Source organism: Andrographis paniculata, unplaced genomic scaffold (assembly GCF_009805555.1).
Source record: "Andrographis paniculata isolate CXL003 unplaced genomic scaffold, ASM980555v1 Contig22END, whole genome shotgun sequence".
NCBI lineage: Eukaryota > Viridiplantae > Streptophyta > Magnoliopsida > Lamiales > Acanthaceae > Andrographis > Andrographis paniculata.
In genome coordinates this window covers 3982693-4009967 of record NW_026137513.1, presented here as the reverse complement: position 1 = coordinate 4009967, position 27275 = coordinate 3982693, and the positions used below count along the sequence as shown (strand labels likewise).

Here is a 27275-nt window from a genome sequence, read left to right as displayed (position 1 = left end):
CCTTATTTTCATAAATAATTATATCACTATAAAACTATCCTTACTTTTTCATTATTATCACACAATTGCCACTACTTTTTATACTAATACTATTACAATGGTAAAAAAGTCATTTACTCGTACTTTTTACCCATTACTAATATAATATTAATATTCCTTAAATCCCGTGCCAAACACAACCCAAATTATAGTTCTGCGACTGAGGGAGTATTATATTTTGTATTATATTAACATAAATAATGTGTAATTATATAATATATACATACATGTGTATACATATATATATATATATATATATAAGCAGAGGCAAGGGCACAGAGGGGCATGTGTGTCTGTATAAGATATACACATATATATATATATACACACATTGTCCTAAACTGTAGTGAATGGTCTCTCATCACCATCATTGTTAGTCAGTCCCATCTCATCCTCATCTTCATCTTCATCTTCTTCTTGATCAATCTTGATCTTGATGATGGATCATCGTCGACATGAGCGTAGCTCTTTTACATTATTTTCTTGTAATTCAACCAAGCTTCAACATCACACTTTCAGCAGCACAAGCAGCTATAGCTATTTGGATCAGATCAGATCAGATCAAAAAATATTATTGATCCCACATACACTATACAAAGATCGATCAAGAAACACCACAATTCCATAGGTACCTACCCACCCACCCACCCACCCACCTACCTATTATAGAGATATATAATATAGCTAGCTACCTTAGAGAATATTAATTAAACTATATATATATATATATAATTGCAGCTTTGAAGATGATGATGATGAAGAAGAAGATGAAAAGAAGAAACCCTAATTTCAGAAGTCTGGTTTTCTTCTTAATTTCTTCTGTTTCCCGGGAATTGAAGCCCCAAGGTCCGAATATATATATATATATATATCATCCATATTTATAATTAATTAATTTTGTTTCTTTAATTTCATTTCATATCTACCCAAAAAAAAAAAAAAATTGTGTGTTTTCACTTCATCTTCATTTCTCCTTATAATGTGTATGAGGGTTTTCTATCCTTCTTGGTTGCAATTAAATAAATATATAATTCCATTTGAGTTTGGATCGATTGAGTACTTTTAGGGTTTGAATGTTCTTAATTAATTGGTTGATTGATTTTAATTTGGGAGTAATTTAGTTTTGATTGTGAATTTTCTTTTATATGATACATTAAATTTTCTAGCTTTAATTTAATTAATTTGATTGTGTTCATATTCATCTATATTAGTAGTTAGCTTTATGTACTAATTTGAATATTATAAATATATAGTTTGATAATTTGAAGTGGGCTTTCATTTGAAATTATTTTAAGATTATGTAATCCTTTATAAATGAAGATTAATTCAATTAGCAATAAAAGAAGAAATTAATCAAACATTATTAATGTCACCTTGTAATTTAATCAAAAATTTAATTATTCTTTTATTAATTAAATTAAGATGGGCTGTATATTCTCTAGAAACATGTAATGATGTAATAGATTATAATGAATATTTGAAATCAAATCTTTTTTTTTTAAAAAAAGAATAATGTTGTCGTTCTTTTGAAGGATGGTACTTATATTTAGGTGTGAATAATTGTGCCCCACATTCTGCAATCAAATCATTGTGCCTCCTACCTCATCTTAATTATAAATTAATTCTCCATTTTTAAATTTTTGCTATTTATAAAAAAAAAAAAAAAAAAAAAAAAAAAAAAAAAAACATAATCACTACTAATGTCTATATTCATCATCATCCTCATCAAGAATTCACATCAACCCTTGATATTTACTTTTAGGGTAAACTGTTTTTTTAGCCCCGTAACTGGAGGGCCTTGTCATTTTAATCCTGTAAGTGAAAAATTTTAACTGTTTTTTTTTAACTTATTTTTCATTTATTTTTAATTTTATTTGCATTTTTTTATTTGGTCCAATTAAAAAAAAAATTAAAATAAATAAAAAAAATAAATAAATCCACATGTCCGCCAGGTGTCGCTGACTTGGCAGGACACCTGGCGGACACGTCACCTCCGGCGAGCCACACCAGCATCTCCGGCGCCGGAGGACTAAAACAGCGAAAATTTTTCACTTATGGGACTAGTTTGCGACAGGCTCCACTTATGAGACTAAAATGATAAGGGAGTACAGTTACGAGATTAAAAAAATAGTTTACCCTTAGTTTTATTATAATTCTTATTAAGAGGCGGCGAAAATAAGTAGTATTCAAAAATCTAATTTGAATTTAGCACGAACAAGTTATGGTTGGACCTAAAAAAATAAATTTAAAAAAATTTGGGTTATGCTAACCTGATATGATTGATGAACTGTGCCGGTTTCGAGCCTATAAGATCGGGTTGTATCTGGCCTGGTTGGTTTTATAAAATTAAATATATATTTTATAATAAATAATTCTATAAATATATTTACAAATTAAGATATATTAAAAATGAAAATATAGTTTAATGATTTAGTTTTTGTCTTACCAATATTAGGTCAAGGGTTTAATTTTGATATTAAGGTGTTTAGAAATAGCTTTTCGAAGAGCTTTTAATTTATTGAATTTGATCAGTCAAAAAGTTAATTTAGGTGTTTGGTAAATTAGTTTTTTGAAAGAGCTTTTTGGACTCAAAAAGCTAATTTCTGAAAAGCTGATCTACCCTACCCAGCGTTTTTGCAATAGCTTTTTCATTTTAATATTGGTTATTTTTATTTACCTTTAAAACTTAATTATTTATTATATATATATAAATATATTTTTATAGCAGTAGTTATTAATAATGTTTAATATATCCAATTTATTAAATTATATTTTTATTTTTGTAAATTTAAAATAATTACTATTATTAATTATTACATATAAATTATTTTATTTGTAAAATATATAAAATTTTAAAACTAAATTAAATAAAAAATTAAAGATTATTAATTTGTTTATATATATATATATTAAAACGATAATGAACATAATAAAAATATATTTACGAAAGATTTATATTTTATATTTAACATAATTTCAATAAAAAAATTATTATTATTTAGTAAAAATAATTTTTCTAAATCTAAATAATAAAAATAAAAATAAATATTTTATAATATTTTTATAATTTTCAATAATTAATAACAAAAATTCTCATAAATTTCAAACCAAAACGAACAAAATTAAATATTTTAAAAAATAACATATAAATGTCCTTAATAGTCATTTTATGTATAAACAACTAATGTCGAACAGTTGCTTTACCAAACACTTTAATACAAACCGCTAATTGAATCAGCTAGTCAAGATAATTGTCAAACGCACCTTTAGAAGTAATTAAACAGAATGAATAAATGGAATGAAGGTAATAAAGTTAACGACATTTGTTGTAAATAAAATTTTTAATGAAAATAATAATTACATATTAATTTTTTTGCTTTTACAAATATAATAATGAAGTAAATTTAATGAATGAACAAAAAAAAAAAAATGAAAATAAATTTTACGAATAAAAAAAGTAGTATATATATATATAAACCAAGTATTGTAGCTTAAGTTTTTGTACACATTATTAATACTTGGGATGAATGTAATATTTAGGTTTTGCTTGTCATCATCACACAAAATTGATCCCTTTTCTCTTATACATACTTCACGCGTCTAATTTAAATATATATATATATATATATTTCATTCAGTTAATAAGTATAAATTTTATTTTGACACAAAAAAATAAAAAATATTATATTTAAATAATAATTTGATGGATATATATTTTTTTGTCTTTATGTTTTAATTAGATTTTATGATATTTATATTAATAATTGTGAGTTTGAATATATTTATAATGTTTAGTATTGTTAAATTTAATAAATATATATATATATATATAATTTGTGTTTAGATAGATAAAATTAATAAAATGTATACTTTTTCAAGTGGATTGAAAGATTAATTTATATGCTAATGTCACAATATTTTTAATTTTTATATGGATTACAAATATAGAAAAAATACTTAAACAAATTATATAAACCCAATTCACTATTAGAAATTTGTAAATTTTGTATTTTAATATATTATTTATTACAAAGTTTTGAAGATAAACTGTATCATAATTTTTTTAAAATTTATATCGACATCAATAACTCTCCAAATAATCATGAGCAAAAGACTATCGCCAGTGTATACACAGTTACATATAAAATAAAATAATTGAAAGTAAATCAATAACGAAAATTACCATTATAAAATTATTTTAATTCGCAATTATCAGTCAATTTTGGGTTTCGTTTTATAATTAACATAGGGTTATTGTGCGATTAAGATTATTATAAAATAAACATTATTGTAATAGTTTATTCAGTTTTTATTATTTTTTTTAATATATCTTCTCCTATTGATTAGAAATTATGCAACTTTTTGACATTTTCTATTATATTTTTTTATATTAAAAATTAGCCTTCGGAAGTGATATTTAAAAATAAAATAAAATAAGGATGTCTTCTTTTGTGAAAACAAATTAATATATATATATATTTTTTTTTAAAAAAATAATATATTACACATATATTATTTTTATATTATTTACATAATTTTTTATATCTCACATAAAAATATATATATATATATATTTCTTAGAACTATTTTTCGTAATTCCTCTGTCACCTAAAAACATGCTTAAGTGTATAGGCACGTGTTAATATATGTGTATTTTTTTTTGTTGTTATTTATAGTAAAAAAATATATAAAAAATATAATATTTTCTTATTAAAAAAGGAATACAAATATTTTAAAATCACACACTAAAATAGAAAAGATAACACAAATTTAGACGAGCCGATGGAATAATATATTTTTTATAAAATATTTTACGATAAATTGTATAGTAGTTATAAAAGGTTGAAAAAAAAAAAAAAAAAACTCACCCAATTTGTATTTGCAAGCATGTGATGCTTAAATTAATTTTGAGGGCATTTGTCAAAGAATTTTTTCAAAATTTTAAAACAATTTTAGTTGTTTAATCAGTCCAAAGTTAATGTAGGTGTTTGATATATTAATTTTTTCAAATAATTTATTTAATTCAAAAGGGTAATTTTTGAAAAATGATACTCTCTCCGTCCCAGATACCATGTCCACGTCGTTTCTGTTCGTCCCACGTACCATGTCATTTTTATTTTTTGAAAAATAATTACACACTTTAATCTCATTTTAAATTTTAAATTTTATTTTTTAATTTTAATTAAACTAATTAGTTATGTTAATCTTAATTTATAATTATTTATATTATAGGATAATTATTTTCACTAATACATTCTTAATTATCTACTAATTACGCTTCTCTTAAAATAAAATACTGTGTCTACAGTATAGTATAGCAGACACTGTATTTGGAAGGAGTATAACATAACTTTTCATAAAAGTTTTTTTATTTTAATTTTTTTTTATTTCTTATTACCCTTAAAAATTTACAGTATTATTTATTTCACACAGGTATAAGTACATTATATATTGCATTAGTTATTTCTTATTTTAATGCTATATTTTATTTACTAAGTTATAATTTTATTTTTATAAATTTTTAAAATAATTAAATTTTATACTCTCTTTGTCCCAAAAAGGTTGTTTTGTTTTTTAATTTTTTTCCGTCTCAAAACAATTGTCTTGTTTCCTTATTTAATAACCGTGATCTCCACATAAGACGTCTCTTTTGAGACGAAGGGAGTATATAATTTATTTTATTTGTAAAATATATAAATTTATTAAAATTAAAACAGAATAAAAAACATAAATATTAATTAATTTATATATATGTATAATTTTATATTAAAAAATTAATATAAAATAAATTATTAAAAATTATAAATATAATAAAATAATAAATCAATTAGTAATCAACATAATAAATATATATATATATATGAAAACTTTTATTATTTTATATTTTATTCCATTAATTCCAATAAAAAAATATTAATGTATTTCAATAAAAATATCATTAATTATTTTTTTTTAAATTTAAAAATAATAAAAATAAATATTTTATAACATTTTCAAATTTTCTAATAATAACTATTAACAAAAATTTTTAAAAATTATAAACTAAAAAATCACAGATGAATATTTTAAAAGATAAAATAGACATATATTTAATTGTCATTTTACATATATAAAAATTAATACATTATTAAATAATTGTTTACCAAACACAAACAGTTGAATCTGCTAATAATTAAAAATATTAACTAATTATCAAACACACGATTAATTGAAGTAAACTAGATGGGATATATAAATATTATTTAGTACTCCCTCCGTCCATTTAGAAGAGTTACATTTACTTTTGGTGCGGTATTTAAGAAATAATAGTATTTTAATTATAGTAAGTAGTTAAAAGTAGTGTAATGATATTTTTGCCTTTATTTTTTTTTGTGTAAAAGTAATGATGTGATGTAAAGTAAGAGTATTTGTGAAAAAAAATAGGATATTTAATGAAATGTAAACTTTGTAATTGGACGTCCCAAAATAGAAACACGTAAACTTTGTAAGCGGACGGAGGGAGTATATAATACTTCATTCGTCTACAGGGTCACATTTACATGTTGTTTTATTGTACTTAATATTAAAAATATCCTTATATTTGTATAAGTTTTGTACAAATATTTTTCTATTAGTATTATAAGACACTAATGAAAGTAATTTTATATTTTTTTTAATTTGTATTATTTTTTGATATAATAATTAATATTCAAATATTAATACTCAAAAAAGTAAATAAGAACTTTAGAGCAGAAGATTGATAGTAGTATTTAATTACCAATCAATAAATTGCTGACAACTTCGATTCTTTTCATGGGAGGCACGATTTCAAAAGATCAGATAATTAATTCAACGAGAAATCATGTTTGATTATATCATTTTTTCAATAAAAATTCATAAAATACACTCTATTTTATTTATTACATATTGTATTAATATAAATTTTGCATGCTTCTTTTGTCCAAAATTGATATTTCATTGTAAAGATGAACCAATAGTGAAAGTTCTAAATAAATAAATAATTGATTAATTCTTAATTTTTATAAATTTTCGAAGACAAAATATTATTGATTTTTACAAAAAAAAATATATAAATAATTAACTAATCAATTATTTATTTATTTTATTAAAAAAATATTTAATATATTTTACGTTTTTATTTATATAAAACTTACGTAATAAAAAAATTTTATTTGAACAAAAATACATGTTATAATCACGAAATTAATTTTTCCTTTTTAATCACTCTTCAATATTTGTCCAACACGTAACCCTAACCCAAAAGAGAGGTTTATACATCAACTTGTTAATAAATAATAATAATAATAATAATAATAATAATAATAATAAACCAAGTGAATTACAATATTATTTATTTAATTGTTATTTTATTATAAGAAAGTGCATTAGCTTTTTACTCCAATATAACACACACGAGACAATGGAATAATAAAAGTGTTAGGTTGTATTTTCAACTTGTTTTCTATTTTACATTTTTTTTTTCTTAAAAAAATAAACATCACGTATACATTTTTTTAAAACCTAAAATCACAAGATTATATTATGCATGTCATCTAAATTTATATCTATTTGACCGGATACAAATTTAAAAAAAAAAATGTATATAAAATTTTCTCTTTTATAGTAAATAAAAAAATATATATATTATTTTTTACTATAAAAGAAATAATTTTTATTACAACTAAAAAAAAATTAATATATTCCTCCGTTTTATAAAAAAAATATCATTTTTTATTTTTATTTGTCTCAAAATAAAATTATTATTTACTTATTTAGTAATTATACTACTTATCTAACATAATAAATACTTTTACAACTTACAATTTATTACACAGATGTTATTATTTTTATATCATACAATACTAATAAAGATAATTTTGTCCTTTTTCACTACGAACTAATGTAATAATAATATTAAAAAGTTTATATATAAAAAGAAAATTGTACTCAAGGTAATACTCACTTCCTCCGTCCTTTAACAATCTATCTATTTTTCTATTTTGGTATGTCCCATAACAAAATATTTATTTCATTTTGTTTTAGTAATTGTACTACCTACCTAACATTACAAATACCCTTCAAATTTACAATATATTACACAAATATTATTACGTTTATATCATACAATACTAATAGGGTTAATTTAGTCTTTTTACATTTATTTATACTTTATTCCAATATAATACTAATATTTTTAAAATTCTGTAAAAAAGCAAATAGATATATAGATACGAGACGGAGCGAGCAGTATATTTCAAATAAAAAATTTTATATTGAAAAAACTCATAAAAAAATAAAAAAATAATCATGTGATCAGTTTGAAACATCCCAAAAAGCTTAGAAAACAAAGAAATAGTGGGACCAAATATTAACACCTGTAACACAAAATTATTTGATTAATAATAAAATGATGAATGGATTAAATAAATATATATATATATATATATATATACGTACAATTTAGGGTGATAAAACAAATAGCTTTCCTGCTCTAAGAAGATATGCCCAGATTTGGTCGAAGACCTTAATACACACACTTAAAATAAATAAATAAATAATTACTGTATATATATATATTATGAATTCATCATGTCAAAATTAAAATATTAATATAGTATACAATAAAAACAGACAGCCCATATTCTTACACGCACCATAATTAATTATTAATTAAAATAATATTACTTAATTCCACACTTTTAATTTTCAAACTACTCCCCCTAACCATATATTTTATTCACCCCAATGGTCAAGACAAAAATAAATTAAATAAATAAACATGCATGCACTTGAACTTAATTCACTGCACTATATATATTAAATTAAATAATTTATCATTTCTCTTGTGATTATATTTATATATATATATATATAGTGTCGGAAGCTAATGACCGTCTCACCTAAAAGCTCAAACTTGTTAGGGAAACTAAGCCATTAGTTACATATCCCGCAAACGGGAGTCCTCAACACGCCCCCTCAGGTGCAAGTGGGTCTGCGAAACTTGCACATGCAAGTGCCACAAATGGGGACGGGCGGGACTCGAACTCGAGACCTAACCTAGGCTCTGATACCATGTCGTAAGCTAATGACCGTCTCACCTAAAAGCTCGAACTTGTTAAGGAAACTAAGCCATTAGTTACATATCCCGCAAACGGGAGTCCCCAACATATAGATTATATTATAAGTACAAGGAACCTTCCATTATGTGCTGAATAATCAGAGATCTACAGGATATGATGGATTATCATTTAATTAATTAATCATATATTAAACTGCTGGAGATTGGAATGGACACCTGAAAGCATGCAAATATATTTTATTATTCCATTATCTAAATTAATTAATCAACTTTGGTTAGAGAATAATGAATCCACACTATTGTTGGTCAATCAATTTTATTTTATTTTATTTTTTTCAAAATTAAATATTATAGTAGTATATATGATTAAATGTTGGAAGTTTGTTGCAAAGCTAGCTCACCATATCCTTCCAGGTGATTGCTTCCCCATCTTTCTTTTCGACTTTTTCCCCCATTTACATTTAATATAACAAATCAAATAAAATAAAATAAAATTGCATATGCACTAATTAAACGAATCCTCTTTGGTGGGCAAAGAAATAAAAATAGGGTTTTTGGTATATCTACTACATGAAAGCAAACATTGCTTGTTTCTTGACCATTCCAACATTATAATATTAATATAGAAATTATAATTAAATATTCTTCCCCCTTTCATTCATTTTTACTAATATATAATCCATAACAATAAAAATATGATTCTTTTAAATATATATTAATAAATAGGATTCTTTAATTTGTTTGCTATATAACCCCATCATTTTTGCCAAGAATTTGGTCATAATCAAAACCCTATTTCAAATTTCAATTAGGGTTAACCATGGAAGCAAATAATTCCCTTTCATGGAGTACTGCAAAATCCAGCCTTGAAAGAAAGCTCAAGCTGTTCGGAATCGAGCTCGATTCCGATCAAATTAATAATAAAAATAATAATTCTCTTGATCAAGGAGATGATCGGAGCCTGAATTCTTCGTCGGCGTCCTCCACCGTGACGGAAAAACCAGACTCCGCCGGCGGCGAGAGATCCCGATTCGAGTGCGGTTACTGTTACAAGAAGTTTGGGAATTCTCAGGCATTGGGAGGTCACCAGAATGCACACAAAAAGGAGAGGATGAAGAGGAAGAGGATGCAGCTTCAGGCAGCCAGAGCCACCCTCGATTATTACATTCAGCCATTTCATAGTTGCAGCAATGGCGTCCGTCACGGCGGCGGCGGCGGTGGCGGAGGTGAGTGTTTTTCGAGTAACTGTGAATACGCTTGCTCCGGTGCTCCGGCGTGGTTCTATGATCCGTCACGGCGCCTTCCCGACGCTCCGATCTATCAGGAATCGCAGATCAGCTTTGGATCCTACGGTCAGGATTGCGCCGCGGTGAACAGCCCGGTGACGCTTACGTATGACGACGGGGGACGAGAACCGGGCCGGTTCCGTGTTCTGGACTGGCCTAGGGATTGCGAGTCCCGGCCCCTCGGGACTACGAAGAAGATTTGTAATAGGAATAATTTAGATCTTCAATTAGGGCTGAGCATAAATTAAATTTCGACAATTTGAATCAATCTTGTCGATTAAGATATTGTAACAACCATATAATTAAATTTATATAGAAGAAAATTTTAATTAGAAAAAGGTCCCTATAATTAATTTATTTATTTTGGTGGGCCTGTACAACTAATAAGCCAGCGACTATAATGAATTAGCATAGGCCCAACTAATGCAAATTTCTTTTTATTTTATTTTATTTTCTAATATGTTCAAATCTCCTATGTAAATATACCATTTTTTTTTAATGTGATATATATATCTTTAATAATTATTTAATTCAAAAATTAAAATAAAATACAAAGCAAACAAATTCTATAAACTATACTCCCTTTTATTAAGATATATATATTTATTAATTATTCATATGATTATGTGGGATTTGAATCCATCCATAATTTAAGACTATTAGGGTATGCTTAATATTTTATAAAAAAGAAATGAATATATTTTTATCGAAAAATTGTATACTATAAAAAAATAAAAATCTAAAGAAAACATAACTTAAAAGTTTCTTGTAAAACTAGATTATTGTTGCACATTGGTTACTATATTGATTTAAATTAATTAATATTGTACTAACAACACATAAAATATACATTGTCAATATATAATTTGAATGAATTCAATATATAATGTATTGATTCTTACAATATATTGTGTTTTGTCTTTATACAAGAGCCATTGTCATATAATATTAATCCATATTATATACTTCATCCGTCCCAATACAAAAGTCTTATTTATCATTTTTTTCTGTCTCAAAATAATAGTCTTATTTCTATAAATAACCATATCACCGTAAAACTACTCATACTTTTTTCATTTTTATTACACAATTGCCACTATTTTTTACACTAATGCACTCACAATGGCAAAAAAGTCTTTTATCCATACTTTTTACTAACTAACAATATAATATTAATATTCCTTAAATCCAACTCAATTAAGACTATATTTATGGGACATAGGGAGTATGTGTTGTATAAATCTGCAAATTATGTTAGTAAGAAAAATTACACTACAAGTTCACCTCACACTAATAAATTACTCCCTCCGTCCCAGATGTGTCTACTACACTGTAGACACGGTATTTTAGGAGGGGTGTAATTAGTAGATAATTAAGAATGTATTAGTGAAAATAATTATAAATTAAGATTAAAATAACTAATTAGTTTAGTTAAAATTAAAAAAAATTAACAATTTAAAATGAGATTAAAGTGTGTAATCATTTTCCAAAAAAGGAAAGTGAAATGGTATGTTGGACGGACAGAAACGGCAACGTGGACATGGTATCTGGGACGGAGGGAGTATTTTTTAGAGGACAGACAATTCATATATTATATTTGTATTATATAACATATTTAATATATTCTATTACTTATATTTCATATGATATTAGCACATGTGTGAATTAATTTTTTCTTGACACAAAAATGACAACCTATATTTTCTTTTTATTTTGTTTGTTTAATTTTAACATTTTCTAAATTTAAAGAGAATTATTTGATGTTATATATTTTATTAAAAATATGAAAATAAAAAATAAAAACACAATATGATCAAAGTTGGACAATTTTGCTTTCAAATTAATTAATAATAGGCCCTTCAAGCACCCAATTATTATTTCATTTAATAATAATAACAATAATAATAATTTGTCGCAACCGACGAATATTTTGCATTGCATGCATGTAGAGTCGTCAAAAATAAATTGAATCTGAAAAATTGATCAAACTTAACAAATATATATATATATATATATATTTGGATCTAAAATAATATAGACCCAAAAATATTAATAAACAAATTTATCTAAAAAAATTGAGTTTAGAGTTTAGACTAATGGTTTACTACATTTTCTCATTATATAAAAATAAATAATACTACTATTATTTTATTTTATTTAATTACATATATATACTACATGCTATATATTATTATAATCTTAAATAAAACGAAGATGGACATAATAATAGTATAATTAAGTTTTAATACCATGTTCAAATTAATGGCGAATCGATAAACTTGACAAGATATGCTAAATTTATATTTGATATTGTCTTGATTGTGGATTTTTTATTTAAATTTTAGTTTAAATAGTATTTTAATATAATATTATATATATAATTAAAAAAACATATTTTTATTAAAAATGATGTCAATTGAATACTAATTATTTTTTTATTTACGGCCAAAACCAAATAAATCCTTAATGCTCAATTATTTATTTACTTAAATGAACATAGAAGGAATTATGGGAATAATTTCATCTTACTAATTATTTTTATTTATATTATTCATGGATGTCATGAGTCACTTTCGTCCAATAATAATCCCATCTACAATAACTATACTAAGAATTAAAATGTCACCTAAATGGTGGGGGTCTCCACTTTTGGACAACAAAACCAAATAATAATAATAATAATAATAATAATAATAATAAGTCCCGTAAGGGATGGCCTGGTGGTGCAGGGTTGGACTTGTGACCATGAAGTCAATTCAAATACAAATTTATGATTTTGTTTATATAGGTATTTTTAACGTAAAAAAGAAAAATTATTTACAAATTACACTATGTTGAACTATTATATGCCACAACAAATGAAAAAAAAAAAAAAAAACTAATGATTTGTTACATTATCAAGACCCAAATAGGCACCAAAATTAATTACAATATAATAAGACACTAATAAGTAAACATGTAGCAAGAAATAAGGTCAAATTTCATGGTCACCCTACCCACCCCCATGATTTGGATTTTTATTTCTTACCTTCTATTATCAATAATTGTGCCTCTACTCTACTACTATGATGTTGTAATATTCACTAACCCCTATTTCATAATTCTTTTTTTTTTTTTTTTAAAAAAAGAAGAATTAAAAATTAAAACTTTTCATTTATTTAATCCTACCAACTTTAACAACTAAACCAAAAGCTAAAATATTTTATTTTGCAAAAAATAGCGCTAGCTGGTTTGGATGTGGCCAATATTCACCGCACGTGTATCGCACGTGACCCAACTAGATACTGGGGAGCCGCACAGCTTTACCCGCGGCGCATGATAGCAGAAGCTGGCAATGAAATTCGAATTTTAAACGGCCACCACATATCAACTATTTATATATATATATATATATAATACTATATTATATAATTTCAAAATAAATAAATTGAAACAAGAACAAAACAGAAAATGCCAACCTGAATTTGCCCCTCAGCTTTGTGAACTCATCTGCTTAGGGTTTTCCAAAATCTCATAAATTTTCGCGAGTAATCCTCCAGGAATTTCCGCGTTTCCCAACTGTTTCGGATAAATTCGTCGATTTGAAAAAGCTTTTGTTCGCTAATTTCTGTTTTACCTCAACATATTTTTGCTCCTTGGAATTGCCGCTGTAAATCTCGAAATCCAGTCTCACATTTGTGAGGAAGTGATGGAATCTGTGAGTCCGCTTCAAGATTGGAACTTTGATTGAGTTCTGTTCCGGTGAAAACCATCGTCGGTGAAATTTGTAAGTATAGAATATGCCGGGGAGTAAATCTAAAGCAGAGAAAGGCGATGCGGAGAAACAGCTGAGAAGAGACCCCTACGAGGTTTTGGGCGTCAGTAAAAATTCTACTGATAATGAAATCAAGAGCGCCTATAGAAAACTGGCTCTCAAGTATGTTATTTTGCTTGCATTATGAACTAGAAGGTTTCAGTGTTTATTTTTCGTTTTTTTCTGTTAGTTAGGTATTGTTATGTTTGATTTGCTTTTAGATATTGTCTGGTTTCATAACTGAGTGAGTGATTGAGTGTTGGTGGTTATGGTTTCTTGTTGTTTTCCTTTTAGTATCGTAATTAGTTGATTTGGAATTACCAACAAAGTAGATTTCTCTGAAATTGAAGGCCATGTGCAATTATCGATTTCGTTTTATATTTTGATGTAAGATTGTTGATTATAACATTACACTGATGTATTATTGCATCATCTTATCTTCCAATTGTACACAAGTATGATTTAGTGAGTAAAAGGGGGATTTGAAGTTGTTGAACATTACGGACAATGAGTAGTAGTTTACTTTTGGAATATCCAAAAAGTCGATGTACATAACTAGGATTTAACTCAGAATGTGGCATCCGACAGCTTACTCATCTTGATATGATTGGGATAACTTTAGATGGCCATTATTCATGTGCTTGAGGTCGGGTTCTTTAAGTTTAGTTGTTCATTTACTGTTGGAATATCCAAAAAATCGGGTTCTTTAAGTTTAGTTGTTCATTTACTGTTGGAATATCCAAAAAAATCGATGTACTTAACCAGGATTTTACTCAGAATGTGGTATCCGACAGCTTACTCATCTCGATACGATTGGGATAACTTTAGATGGCCATTATTCATATGCTTGAGGTCAGGTTCTTTAAGTTTAGTTGTTCATTTACTGTTGGAATATCCAAAAATATCGATGTACTTAACCAGGATTTAACTCAGAATGTGGTATCCGACAGCTTACTCATCTCGATACGATTGGGATAACTTTAGATGGCCATTACTCATATGCTTGAGGTCGGGTTCTTTAAGTTTAGTTGTTCATTTACTGTTGGAACATCAAAAAAATCGATGTACGTAAACAGGATTTAACTCGGAATGTGGTATCCGACAGCTTACTCATCTTGATATGATTGGGATAACTTTAGATGGCCATTATTCATGTGCTTGAGGTCGGGTTCTTTAAGTCTAGTTGTTCATTTGCTTTATGAATTTATAGGTACCATCCGGATAAAAATGCAAATGATGCCAAAGCTGCAGATATGTTCAAAGAGGTCACATTCTCGTACAACATATTGTCTGATCCAGATAGAAGGCGGAAATATGACACGGCTGGTTTTGAGGTTGATTTTTCATGGATCAAGTTTGCAAAATGATTGGCTTTCATGCCATTTTTTATATTTTTCAATTTCAAATTATGCCTTTTCTTCAGGCTGTTGAGTCGGAAAATCAGGAATTGGAACTGGATCTTTCAAGCTTAGGAACTTTCAATACCATGTTTGCTGCAATATTTAGGTTAGTATATGTCATTAATTTGGTACCATTTCATATCTATCGGCTTAATTGGTGCCATCATTGTGTTATGTTCTTGTTGCACACGAAATAATATTTTACCATGTCTCTGCAATCAGTAAGCTTGGTGTTCCGATCAAAACCACTGTCGCAGCCAGTGTGTTGGAGGAGGCATTGAATGGTGAGGTAACGATTCGTCCCCTTGAGCTTGGGCAACCTGTATGTAAAAAGGTATGAGTGTATGCACTCTGATGGGTCTTTAATCTATTGTAGTCTTTACGTTGGGATTTTTTTGATCGGTTCCTTTTACCTATTTAATAGGTTGAAAAGCAAGGTGCACACTTTTATTCTGTTAACATAACAGAAAATGAAGCACAGGCTGGACTTGTTTGCAGAGTTTTTTCGTCGGACAAGAGCAAGTTTAAGGTATGCAAATTGTGGTGGCTATTCTTTTGTTTGAAATCATGTTTCTACTTTAGATTTTTTCTTTGGGTCGGCGATATGGAGTTTTCTGACATTTTACTATTTTAACTTTTAGTATTCCAGACCGGATATATGATGTGATTTTCCGAAGATCGTATTTCTTCACAAGTACTTTCTTATAATGAGAATTATATATTTTGAGCTCTTGGAGTTACCTTTTCTTTTCTCTTAAATATTTTCAGATTATGAAACTTGACATTTTCTCAGCCGTACCTCACTAATTAACTTAGGACTATGGATACTTCACAACAGCTTTTAGTGCTTCCTATCTAACAGGGTAATTGCTTAAAGTTTCTAGGGTTTGTTTGGGGGGAAGTTTTGGTGCTTCCGGGAATAGAAAAAATTGAACTGTAATATTTTTTTGTTGTGATATATATAGATGAATAATGTGATTATTTTTTTTAATGAAATATGAATTCTTAATGTAATGTTCATGATGAAACACAGGTGCTTGATGTGATTGTTTAGAGGTTGAAAAAACTAATCGAGACCCAAACAAACAAACCTAGAAACTACTATACATACTCTTCCTACTTTTCTTACATTACCTTTTGGGATTGATTTGAAAAAAAAGAAATGAATAACAGCTGCTTATATTCTTTTGGGAATTTGAGATTAACATATTGGTTCGTAATTGTCCATGTTTGTGTAGTAGAAAATTAAGTATTATATTCTTAGAAGACATCGTAAATCCATGGCATATTTCCCGGCGCACAGTTGCACTTGTTTCTTCTAGGAAAGTCATTTTGTAGATTTGTTTTTGTTAGGATTTGGTCCCATGACTAATTATATTTTGAATTCTTTTGGGTTATGCAGCTACTGTACTTTGACAGGGAAAATAATGGCGGGCTAAACCTTGCACTACAGGTTTTCATCTTGTATTTGAATTCCTCTGGCAATCTCCTTACAAGTATTAGCTAAAAGAATTCGATGGTTCAATTATTTATAACATTTGTTCGTTTCTTGATCTGTCACTGTCCAGCTGCATTTAGAATATGGACTTGTTTGCCTGGGACCATATTTGTGAACTATGACTGTCATATATTAGGATGAACAAATTATAAATGAACGATTAAAATTGATTCTTGAGATTGGCCTTTTCTTTTGGCGCCTGGTATTGCCTAAAATATGTTTCTGTTTACCTTGCAGGAGGATAGCGCCAAAACTGGGAAGGTTACATCTGCCGGAATGTATTTTTTCGGATTCCCTGTGTACAGGATGGATCCTGCCCACAGTTCTGTAAGTGGATGCAATTCCCATTCCCACATTTCTGTTCCAAGTTCGTAGGTCATGTGTTTTGTGTTCCAATTTAATGTTGATCCAAATTCAGATGGCTGCTGTAAAAGATCCAGATGCTGCTTTCTTCAAAAAGCTCGATGCATTCCAGCCTTGTGAAATAACTGAACTGAAAGCTGGCACCCACTATTTCGCTGTCTATGGTATAACCGAATTCTCAATTCTTTACCACATTGTTCTAATCTGTTGAAGCCTAACATTGACTGTTGGACTAATGTCTTTCCACAGGTGACAATTTTTTCAAAAGCGTAAGTTACACGATCGAAATTCTTTGCGCCGAACCCTTCCCTGAAGGGAAAGAAAGTCTCCGAACAGTCGAAGCTCAAATCTTGTCAAAAAGAGTCGAACTTTCAAAATTCGAAACTGAATACAAAGAGGTCCGCAACACAAACCGAAATTACCAAATTACCATCCATCGAACAAGTCAAAAGCTCCCGCTTACTTCCATATTTTTACTGTTGACAGGTTTTAGCTCAGTTCACGGAGATGACGAACAGATACGCACAAGAAATGCACGCGGTAAGTACCTGCTTTTCTTACCAAAACCATCGACAATTCGACTTCTACTTTTTAACTGTGAAAAAAGTTGCAGATCGACGAGCTTCTTAAACAGAGGAATGAAATACACGCGGCCTACACAACCGCGCCGCAGATAAAACGCAGCGGCAGCAGCCGGAGCAAGAACAAGGCGGCGTTTAAGGAAGACGAGGAGGGTTCGGCGAAGGAGAAGAAAGCGTCGAAGGAGAGGGAAAGGTCGAAGAAGAAACGATGGTACAATCTTCACTTAAAGGTCGATAAACGGAAGACGTGCGGCGGCGGTGCCGGGGACTGAGGTTAAGCCTCTCTCCCCGTTCCGTTGCGTTGATCTTAGAACACATTATTGTGTAAATTGAAAGTCTCAAATTCATTCAAAGTTTCTTCTCATCAAATTCACTGTGGTGATTGAAAATGTTTACCCTTAGAAAATTTTCTGTCTTGAATGAATTGTGAACAGTACAAAGGTACAATTCGTTTGTTTCACTTACCCCTCTGTTAATATGATCACGTTTTTACCAACTGTTTTTCTTTTTTATTTTAATTAATTTTCATATTGCATTTTTATTTTTTAATATGATCACGTTTTTGGACAAATGTAGAATATGATATTTTTGCATCCATAAATGGTTAGTGATTGGTTCGGTTTTTTGTGCAGGCCCAGCCCAACAGCATATTCAGCCGGGTTTGAGTTTCAGGCCCGATTTCAAACTGAGAAACAATCTAATCAAAGTTTATATGGCCAAGATAGCAATTGAACTCATGACCTATTATTTTGTCAAATATAAATTCAACCATGGAACTATATAATTGTTTTTTTTTTTTTTTTTTTTTTTTTTATGTAAATTTATTTGTTAATATATTTATTAAATTATTTTTGAAAAATATATTTACTTTGGTAGTCATGTCGGGCCAGGTATGGTCCAAGTTTGATGGGTCCGGGCATGGCCCGGTTTAGACTCGTGCCGGGCCAGGCATGGCCCGAATTTTTTCTGGCCTATTTTTTTAGGTCTTTTTTTTTTGTGTCAGACTCGGATCAGATTTTCGAGTTGTGTCTATTTTTGTCGGTTCTACAAATGGTACTCTCTTCGTCCGTCACATTTATTTATTTTTCTTTTTATCCGTCCCCTAAATTTATTTTATTATTAATTTTGACAAAGTCAATAAATCAATATTTAATTATTAATCTCCATTCAACACTTATTTAGAACAAATATTATTAACTTTATTATTTTTTCTCTCAATTTAATTTATTTTCTAATATAAATTTTTAAAAGTACCTTCAATTATTTCACTTTTTTGATAAAATATTATGTTCATAAAATTTCGTGTAAGAGCTAAATAGACTAACTTTAATTTTTAATGGATAGTGAGAATAATAAGTAATCATATCTAGAATATGGTAAAAAATGAATCTATATATATATATACACAATTGCTACCTTGTATAAATGAAAATTGATAAAAATAGCATATGATTTTTGTCTAAAAAATAAGTTTTTTTTTTTAATCATATTATTAAGTAGGAAAAAAAGATGAACCGTTTATCCCACCAAAATCCCTGCACTTAAGATGAGATGAGAGCACAACAAAACAAAAACCAATTGCCAAATACCACAGAAGAAATAAATAAAATAATAAAAAAATGGTTAATTTAGTTTTAATTTCAAACTAAAGGCGGTGTATTCAATATAGATTCGGTAGGATTTCGTTGGACTTTTAAAATCTAATGTATTTAATCAAAATATTTAAAAAAATTTTAAAATCGTGAGGTATTCAATATGACTTTTAAAATTCTTTTAAAATCTTAAAATATTCAACTAAAAGGGGTTCTTTCACCTTAGGCTGTAGAGTTGCTGGTAGCACCTACAGAGGAAGTGAGAAAAGTGCTAAAGAAGACGAGGTGAGACCAACCCATCTGTGTTACACATCTGTGGGGGCAAAAGTCACGATAAAAGGCGCGCTATCAACCTCAAAACTTATTTTCAAAATCTATAGATTTTAATGGAAAATTGTATAAATTTTGTATATGAAAGAATTTCTCCTGATCATTAAAGATTTCGATGGATTCTTAAAATTATTATTATTATTATTATTATTATTGTTGTTGTCGTTGTTGTTATTGTTTTATATGTAATCAATAATATGAGAATATTTATTACTATTATTATAATTTTTAATAAAAATAATAATTTAAAACTAAAATATATTAGCAAATTATTATGATTTTTTTTTAAAAAAAATATTTTTTTTATATTATAAGTATAATTTTAAAAAATATTATTATCACAATAAATATGTATTACTGTCGTCTTTTCTTTGTAATTATCGAATACACTATATTATCATTACGATAACGGTGAAATAGATATTTAAATATATATTTTTTGTTGAACTGTTAATTTATATTTATTTATTTAGTTATTTAATATTTTTTTCAAAAATCGTAAATTATATTTTTTATTTTATTTATATTCGTTTTTACTTTTTATGTAAAAAGGTTATATAAATAATAATAATAACTAATAAAGAAATATAAAATTAATTTGATATATTGAATGATAATATAATACTAAAATTATAAAATTAAAATTAATAATCTAGAATATAGTACTATTACAGATGTTACAATACTTCTACATTATTAATACTTATATATTATTTATTAATATTAAATATTATTTTATTAATAATTATGTATTATATTTATAAAATTTAGTGTTTGCTATAAATTTATATAATTACTATATATTTATAAAAAAATTATTTTACAATCCTACAAAATCCATATAAATCCATCGTAAAGAATTCAATCAAATCCGTACAAATCCATCTAAATCATTTACTAAAATCCATCAAAATTCTAATTGAATACGTCTTCCTTAAATTACTACTATTATTCATATTATAAAATTTTTAATAAAATATATTGTTTTATTTAATAAATATTTATATTAAAATACCCAATCCGTCCACAAACTAATGTCCTACTTTCCTATTTGGACGTCCAACAACTATTGTCCTATTTCCTTTTTTAAACACAAATTTTACATTTTTACCCTTTATTCATTTATTACTTTTAATTTCTACTCTACACTTAAGGGCAAATTTGTCAATTCATAAGAAAAAGACAAAATTACCTAAAAAACCGTACAAATATACTTTAGGACAATAGAAATTGGACGGACGGAGTACTAAGTAAGCTAAAATTCAAATAAAACAGTAAAATTCAAAATCAAACAAAGCCCAGCAAGGGTAAATTGTTATCATGAGATTCTTGTGGTTTCTTTTCAATTATTAGATTGTTTTAATATTTTAATATTTTCAACATTTAAAAATATTATATAAATAAACAACCATAAACATCACAATCGTACGATTATTTATATACAGTCACACTGAATGCATTTATCAGGTTCATGTACGTCTGACTTCACCCAAGCCAACCAAACCTTATTTTATTTTTCATAATGTTACATAATGATAGCGAGGGACGGGACCCTCGGCCCCTTTATTGCAAACCCCGTTGTTCCCTCTGATATACTCCCTCCGTCCCATGTAATATGGGTGTATTACCGTAGACACGAGAATTTAGGTAAAATATAATTAGTAAGTAATTAAGAAGTGTATTAGTAAAAATAATTATAGATTAAGATTAAAATAAGTAAATAATTTAATTTAAATTAAGAAAATTATAAAATTTAAAATGCGATTAAAATGTATAATTATATTTTCAAAAATAGAAAGGACAAATTATGTGGGACGGACGAAAATAGAAAATAATGACAAATTATGTGGGATATACACACAATATAAATATATATATATACTCCCTCCGTTCCAAAACTATAGTTTGAGTTATATTTGACACGAAATTTAAAAAAATATTGATATTATATTAATAGTGGGTAAAAAGTATGGTTAAAATATTTTTTTGCCCTTGTGAGTGTAGTAGTGTAAAAAGTAGTGGCAATTGTGTAATAATAATGAAAGAGTAAGAGTAGTTTTATAGTGATATAATTATTTATGAAAATAAGAATATTGTTTTAGGACGGACAAAAATGGTGGATAAAACTATTGTATTGGGACGGAGAGAGTATTATATTTAATATTTTATTTATATATCATATATTATGTCCGTCCCGCCACAGATGACTCCATTTTCTTTTTGGTACGTCCCACAAAAGATAACTTCTTTCCATTTTTGGTAAATAAATATAAATCAATTTAATTAAACTTATAATATCTTACACGGGACCACTCAAAACCCATTAATTTTTTTCTCTTTCCTCAATTAACAAATATTTTTATCTACCTATAAAACTCTTTATTTTTAATAAAACTAATTTATGGTAATGATAAATAAATAAATATATTTTTTTATTCATTTGTATTGTATAAAATTTTATTGTCTACATAATTATATTAATATTGCATATATTTTATTGAGATATAATTTTAAAAATATTTAAAATACTAATAACACTACACATATAAAAAATAATAAAATATTATCTTATCTTATTATTAATAACTTAATAACCTACGCTACTTACGTGTCCCTAACAAAAAAACTCCATCTTTTGGAAGACGGAGGGAGTATATGATATATATACATATCATTTATTAAAAAACATATAAATTATAAAATTTAAATTAGGATTAAAATATATGATTATATGTCCAAAAAAAAATGACAAATTATATGGACAGACAAAAAGAATGGACAAATTACGTTAGACAGAGGAGACGAAGTGCACTATATAGCAATAAATTATGAGTGGTCATTTTGTGTTTTTATATTAATATATTTCTTTTATATCAAGTACGAAAAATTGTGTCGGTAATATAAAAAATAATATTTTATATTAAATTGTTAATTTTTTTTGGATGAATAGAACATATATTATATTTGTCGAATAACCATCTCATCTAAAAGTTCAAACCGTTAGAAAAATACAACCATGAAGTATATATCCACAAATAGCAGTAACAGTTGGAGCTTTTAAGCAAAACAGTCATACTGCATCCGATAATATTAATATATATTCACAAATATATATAATAGAAAAGACTTGGAGATGTCGGAGTTTGAATTAATAACCTAAGAGGCTGCACCACTGAGTCATTCCTCACAAGAAGAAGGACAAAATGAATAGATGATGAGTTAAAAGCATAAAATTTCGAAAAATCTATTATAAATATCCTCGAAGATTTGCTGTCTCATTCCTCTCCATTTAACCAACCAATTATTTGGCTCTCGTCAACGACGTCTCCTCCTTCTCTCTTCAATAAAACACTACGTACTGTCGTCTCAACAATAATAATAATTATTATTATTATTATCAGCAAATTTGGCAGTTCGTACGTACGTTCCGACAGTTCTGAGAGAAAACCCTAAATTAATTTCATGGAAGTGATTATCCAAGGATTGATTGTAATATCTCTATCCGTGACCGTTGGATCAAATCTCGGATACGCTGAAGATTTTCCTAATTTCCTCCTCCATGGCCACAACTCTTCTCTGGTGGAGATCGTGAAGGCTCTGGCGACCTCGCCGGAGACGGCGGAGTGGATGGTGGCGACGCGGCGGCAGATCCACCGGAATCCGGAGCTCGCGTTCGAGGAGTTCGCCACGAGTTCGCTCATCAGGGCCGAGTTGGACCGGATGGGAATCGAGTACCGCTGGCCGGTGGCGCGGACCGGAGTCGTGGCCACCGTCGGAACCGGTTCGCCGCCGTTCGTGGCGCTCCGGGCGGACATGGACGCCCTCCCGATTCAGGCAATGATTGAATAATTTATTTTATTCTTCACCACACAGATGAACGAACCGATAAGGTTTCTATTTTTGGAATGCGTAGACGAAGGCTTCTATTTATAGAAATGTCTGTAGGTAAATATAATTTCCAAATTTGTTGGGCGTTTTTTTTTTATACACATTTTTTTCAAAACAATTAACTTACTGTATATATTTATTATTTTTATATTATATTAAATTCACGAAACGAAACACATTCGTAGTGAAGAAAGTTGATATATATTTTCTCTCTTGTTCAAATATATTCTCACTTTACTTTTTTGTTGTGATCTAAATTTATTCTTGTTTCTTCTTTTAGTAAAGAAAATACTTCATTCGTCCCAAAACTATAGTGTTAATTGGATTGGACACGAGATTTAAGGAATATTGATATTATATTGTTAGTTGGTAAAAAGTATAGATAAAAGACTTTTTTGCCCTTTTGAGTGTTTTAGTGTAAAAAGTAGTGGCAATTGTGTAATAAAAACAAAAAAATAGGGATAATTTTATGGTGATATGGTTATTTATGGAAATAAGACTATTGTTTTGAGACAGACAAACATAGTAAACAAGACTATTGTATTGAGACGGAGGCAGTATCATTTTTCTATTTTTTTTACAAAGAAAATAAAATTTTTTATTTATTTTACATATTTTTAAAAAATTCGTACACGATCAAATAAACACACAGTTGAATGATGAGAAAATATATATATATATTTATGTGTGCGTAGGAGCTGAGGGAATGGGAACACAAGAGCCAGGTGGCAGGTAAAATGCACGCCTGTGGACACGACGCCCACATTGCGATGCTTTTGGGGGCTGCAAGAATCTTACAGCACCTCCGTACACACTTGCAGGTTATTTATAGTCATTAATTGCAACCTTAATATTAATTGCAAGTTATTTATAGTCGTTAATTGTGATTATTAATTGAGCTAGGCTAGGGCTCTTTAATTATAGTAATTAATTTTGTAATTAATGTACATACATACAGGGGAGTGTGATTCTGATATTCCAACCAGCAGAGGAAAACGGGGAGGGAGCCAAAGACATGATGGAGGAGGGTGTCCTTGAAAACGTCACTGCAATATTCGGACTTCACACTGTCCATAGGTACTCCTCAAATATTTATATTTTATTATCTATATATTATTATCGGGAAATATTACGGTGTTTGATTTGAAAAAATCAATACCGTAAAATACAAAAATAGCTTACTAAAAACAGTACGTGTTGTTTGTAATAATGATATGTGTTTATTTATAATTATGTGTGCTATACAAATGTATGTCGTATTATTAAATGAACTACTGCGTACGTTTTATAATACTACATCATGTGTTGTGTTTTTATTATAATGGTGTGTTGTTTGCTAGTTATCTGTGTGTTGTTAGTTAATGTATTGTTTCAATATAAATGATATGTTATTATTAACATTGTGTGTTATTTGCTAGTTATATGCGTGTTGTTCAGTACAGTGTTAAACTTGTGAATAATTATTATTATATACTTACGTCATTTCATATATTTTGTCCATATTATTGTAGATACATTATTATAGATACAAAGATTTAGTTAAAATATAATTAATGAGTAAGTAAAAAATATATTAGTAAAAATAATTATAAATTAAGATTAAAGTAATTAAATAATTTAATTAAAATTATAAAATTTATAAATTATAAAATTTAAAATATCAAAATAATAAATTATATGAAACTGATTAAAATAAAAAAAAAAATGAATATTTTATGTGTGAGGAGAAAGTAATATTTTGAGTTTACTCGTTTTGTATTGTCTCTGTAAATATACATTAATTTTATTATTAATATATATATAGATATATATAATTGTGCTAATTCTTATACCAGATATCCAAGCGGCACCGTGGCATCCCGACCGGGGAAGTTCCTCGCCGGCTGCGGCAGCTTCAAGGCGGTGCTCCGGGGGAAATCCGGCCACGCCGCCGCGCCGCACTCCTCCGTCGACCCAATCTTGGCCGCCGCCGCCGCCGTTATCAGTCTTCAGAATATTGTCTCTAGGGAGACCGACCCTCTTGATTCCCAGGTACGTCATATTTACGTTTATATATGTATATATATATATATTTGCATTAATTAAATTTAAAAATTACTACAGGTGGTGTCTGTGACGATGGTCGAGGGTGGAAGCGCATTAAATGCGATACCTGAGACAGCTACCATAGCCGGGACGTTTAGATCTTTTGAAAGAACCGGTTTTTATGCATTAAGACACAGAATCCAAGAGGTAATATTTAATTAATTAATTTTGTTAAAATATTTTAAATATTAAAATTTAAATTTAACAGATTTATATTTATATTTGATCTTATTTATAAATTAGATTAATTCCTTTTGTATTGTTTATACATACTAACCTATTTCTTTCATGCAATCTCCCGTATGTTTATATATGTGATCTGTCATTTGTCAATGTCTGCCATAATTATTAATGCAATTAATTAGGTAATTAATTAAATTAATTAATGCAGGTGATCAAAGCGCAGGCGGCGGTGCACCGGTGCGGCGCGACGGTGGAGTTCGAGGGGAGAGAGCATCCGACGCTGCCGCCGACGATAAACGACGGCGGCGTGTACTCGCACGCGCGGCGGGTGTCGGAGATGGTGGTGGGCGAGCGGCGGACGGTGGTGGCGCCGACGTTCATGGGGAGTGAAGATTTCGCAGTGTACTTAGAAAGGGTTGCGGGGGCGTTCGTGCTGCTGGGAGTGGGAAATGACGAAATTGGGTCTGTGTACCCTCCCCATAGCCCTTATTACACCATTGACGAGGATGTTCTTCCCATCGGAGCGTCCATTCACGCCATTTTCGCATTTTCTTACCTCTGCAAAGAAAATCGTCTGCACAAAAAAAACCGATGCTGATTCATAATTAATTATATATAGTAATTAATCGATTAATTGATTTTGTGTTGTGGTCTATCGTCTATGAGCCACGTGTCTTAATATTTAAGATTGGTATTCAGCTTTTGTAAGTGTATATTTTAAGACTTCCTTCATCGCATAGGTAAAAAATTTAAATTACTCTTATTAGGTAGTATTGGATGATATAAAGATAATAATATTTGTGTAATATATTATAGATTGAAAGAGTATTTGTAATGTTAGGCAGATAATATACTTACTTAAAAAAAAGTAAATGAATATTTTTTTATGAGACGAAAGAAAATGAAAAAATAGATAAATTATTAAAGAAGTGAGAGAGTGTTTAAAAGTAGTCCATGCTTAACTAGTTTTTTTTTTCACTTTTATTATTGGATTGTGAGAGGAGATTTGTAATATTTAATAATGTTGAATTATAAAGTTCAATAATTTATTTTCTTTTCAACTTATGATTTTACCGTCACAAGTATAATGCAACTTATCCCTAAGGCACTTTATAAAGATGAGGTGTTTTTTTTAAAAAAAAAAAAAAAAAATTTAAG

At 28.0% G+C, this 27275-nt stretch overlaps 3 protein-coding genes and 1 long non-coding RNA gene across 5 annotated transcripts; all 4 read left to right on the top strand.

Annotated features, from left to right (window-relative positions):
- Positions 1–336: 336 nt before the first annotated feature.
- Positions 337–1078, top strand: LOC127245596 (uncharacterized). The gene is made up of 2 exons (XR_007837454.1): positions 337–667; positions 778–1078. It is a non-coding gene; the product is annotated as an uncharacterized LOC127245596 (long non-coding RNA).
- Positions 1079–9938: 8860 nt separating this feature from the next.
- Positions 9939–10652, top strand: LOC127245362 (uncharacterized). The gene has a single exon (XM_051266194.1). The coding sequence runs from the start codon at positions 9939–9941 to the stop codon at positions 10650–10652; it is 714 nt and encodes a 237-aa protein (XP_051122151.1).
- A 3179-nt stretch (positions 10653–13831) lies between these two features.
- Positions 13832–18535, top strand: LOC127245623 (chaperone protein dnaJ 16-like). Of its 2 annotated transcripts, XM_051266612.1 has the most exons (12): positions 13832–14320; positions 14975–15049; positions 15408–15531; positions 15621–15703; positions 15820–15931; positions 16022–16126; positions 17000–17050; positions 17333–17422; positions 17514–17622; positions 17708–17856; positions 17945–17998; positions 18072–18535. In XM_051266612.1, the coding sequence occupies exons 1-12, from the start codon at positions 14184–14186 to the stop codon at positions 18309–18311; spliced, it is 1329 nt and encodes a 442-aa protein (XP_051122569.1). In that variant the 5' UTR covers positions 13832–14183; the 3' UTR covers positions 18312–18535. The 2 variants fall into 2 exon arrangements, with proteins under 2 accessions (XP_051122569.1, XP_051122570.1); XM_051266613.1 differs by lacking the exon at positions 14975–15049.
- Positions 18536–23236: 4701 nt separating this feature from the next.
- Positions 23237–26906, top strand: LOC127245239 (IAA-amino acid hydrolase ILR1-like 2). Its single transcript, XM_051265989.1, has 6 exons — positions 23237–23795; positions 24545–24670; positions 24808–24926; positions 25685–25880; positions 25953–26081; positions 26326–26906. Exons 1-6 carry the CDS (start codon positions 23424–23426, stop codon positions 26713–26715), a joined length of 1332 nt encoding a protein of 443 aa, XP_051121946.1. The 5' UTR covers positions 23237–23423; the 3' UTR covers positions 26716–26906.
- The last annotated feature ends 369 nt before the right edge of the window (positions 26907–27275 follow it).

What these genes read in the sequence shown, in the direction of transcription:
- LOC127245623 (XM_051266612.1), top strand. Translation starts at nt 14,184, where the DNA reads ATGCCGGGGAGTAAATCTAAAGCAGAGAAAGGCGATGCGGAGAAACAG. An exon ending in GGCTAAACCTTGCACTACAG is followed by an intron (nt 17,051 to 17,332) that starts GTTTTCATCTTG and finishes TTTACCTTGCAG; the next exon opens with GAGGATAGCGCCAAAACTGG. An exon ending in CCACTATTTCGCTGTCTATG is followed by an intron (nt 17,623 to 17,707) that starts GTATAACCGAAT and finishes GTCTTTCCACAG; the next exon opens with GTGACAATTTTTTCAAAAGC.
- LOC127245239 (XM_051265989.1), top strand. Translation starts at nt 23,424, where the DNA reads ATGGAAGTGATTATCCAAGGATTGATTGTAATATCTCTATCCGTGACC. An exon ending in ACCTCCGTACACACTTGCAG is followed by an intron (nt 24,671 to 24,807) that starts GTTATTTATAGT and finishes ACATACATACAG; the next exon opens with GGGAGTGTGATTCTGATATT. An exon ending in GGACTTCACACTGTCCATAG is followed by an intron (nt 24,927 to 25,684) that starts GTACTCCTCAAA and finishes TTCTTATACCAG; the next exon opens with ATATCCAAGCGGCACCGTGG.
- LOC127245362 (XM_051266194.1), top strand. Translation starts at nt 9,939, where the DNA reads ATGGAAGCAAATAATTCCCTTTCATGGAGTACTGCAAAATCCAGCCTT.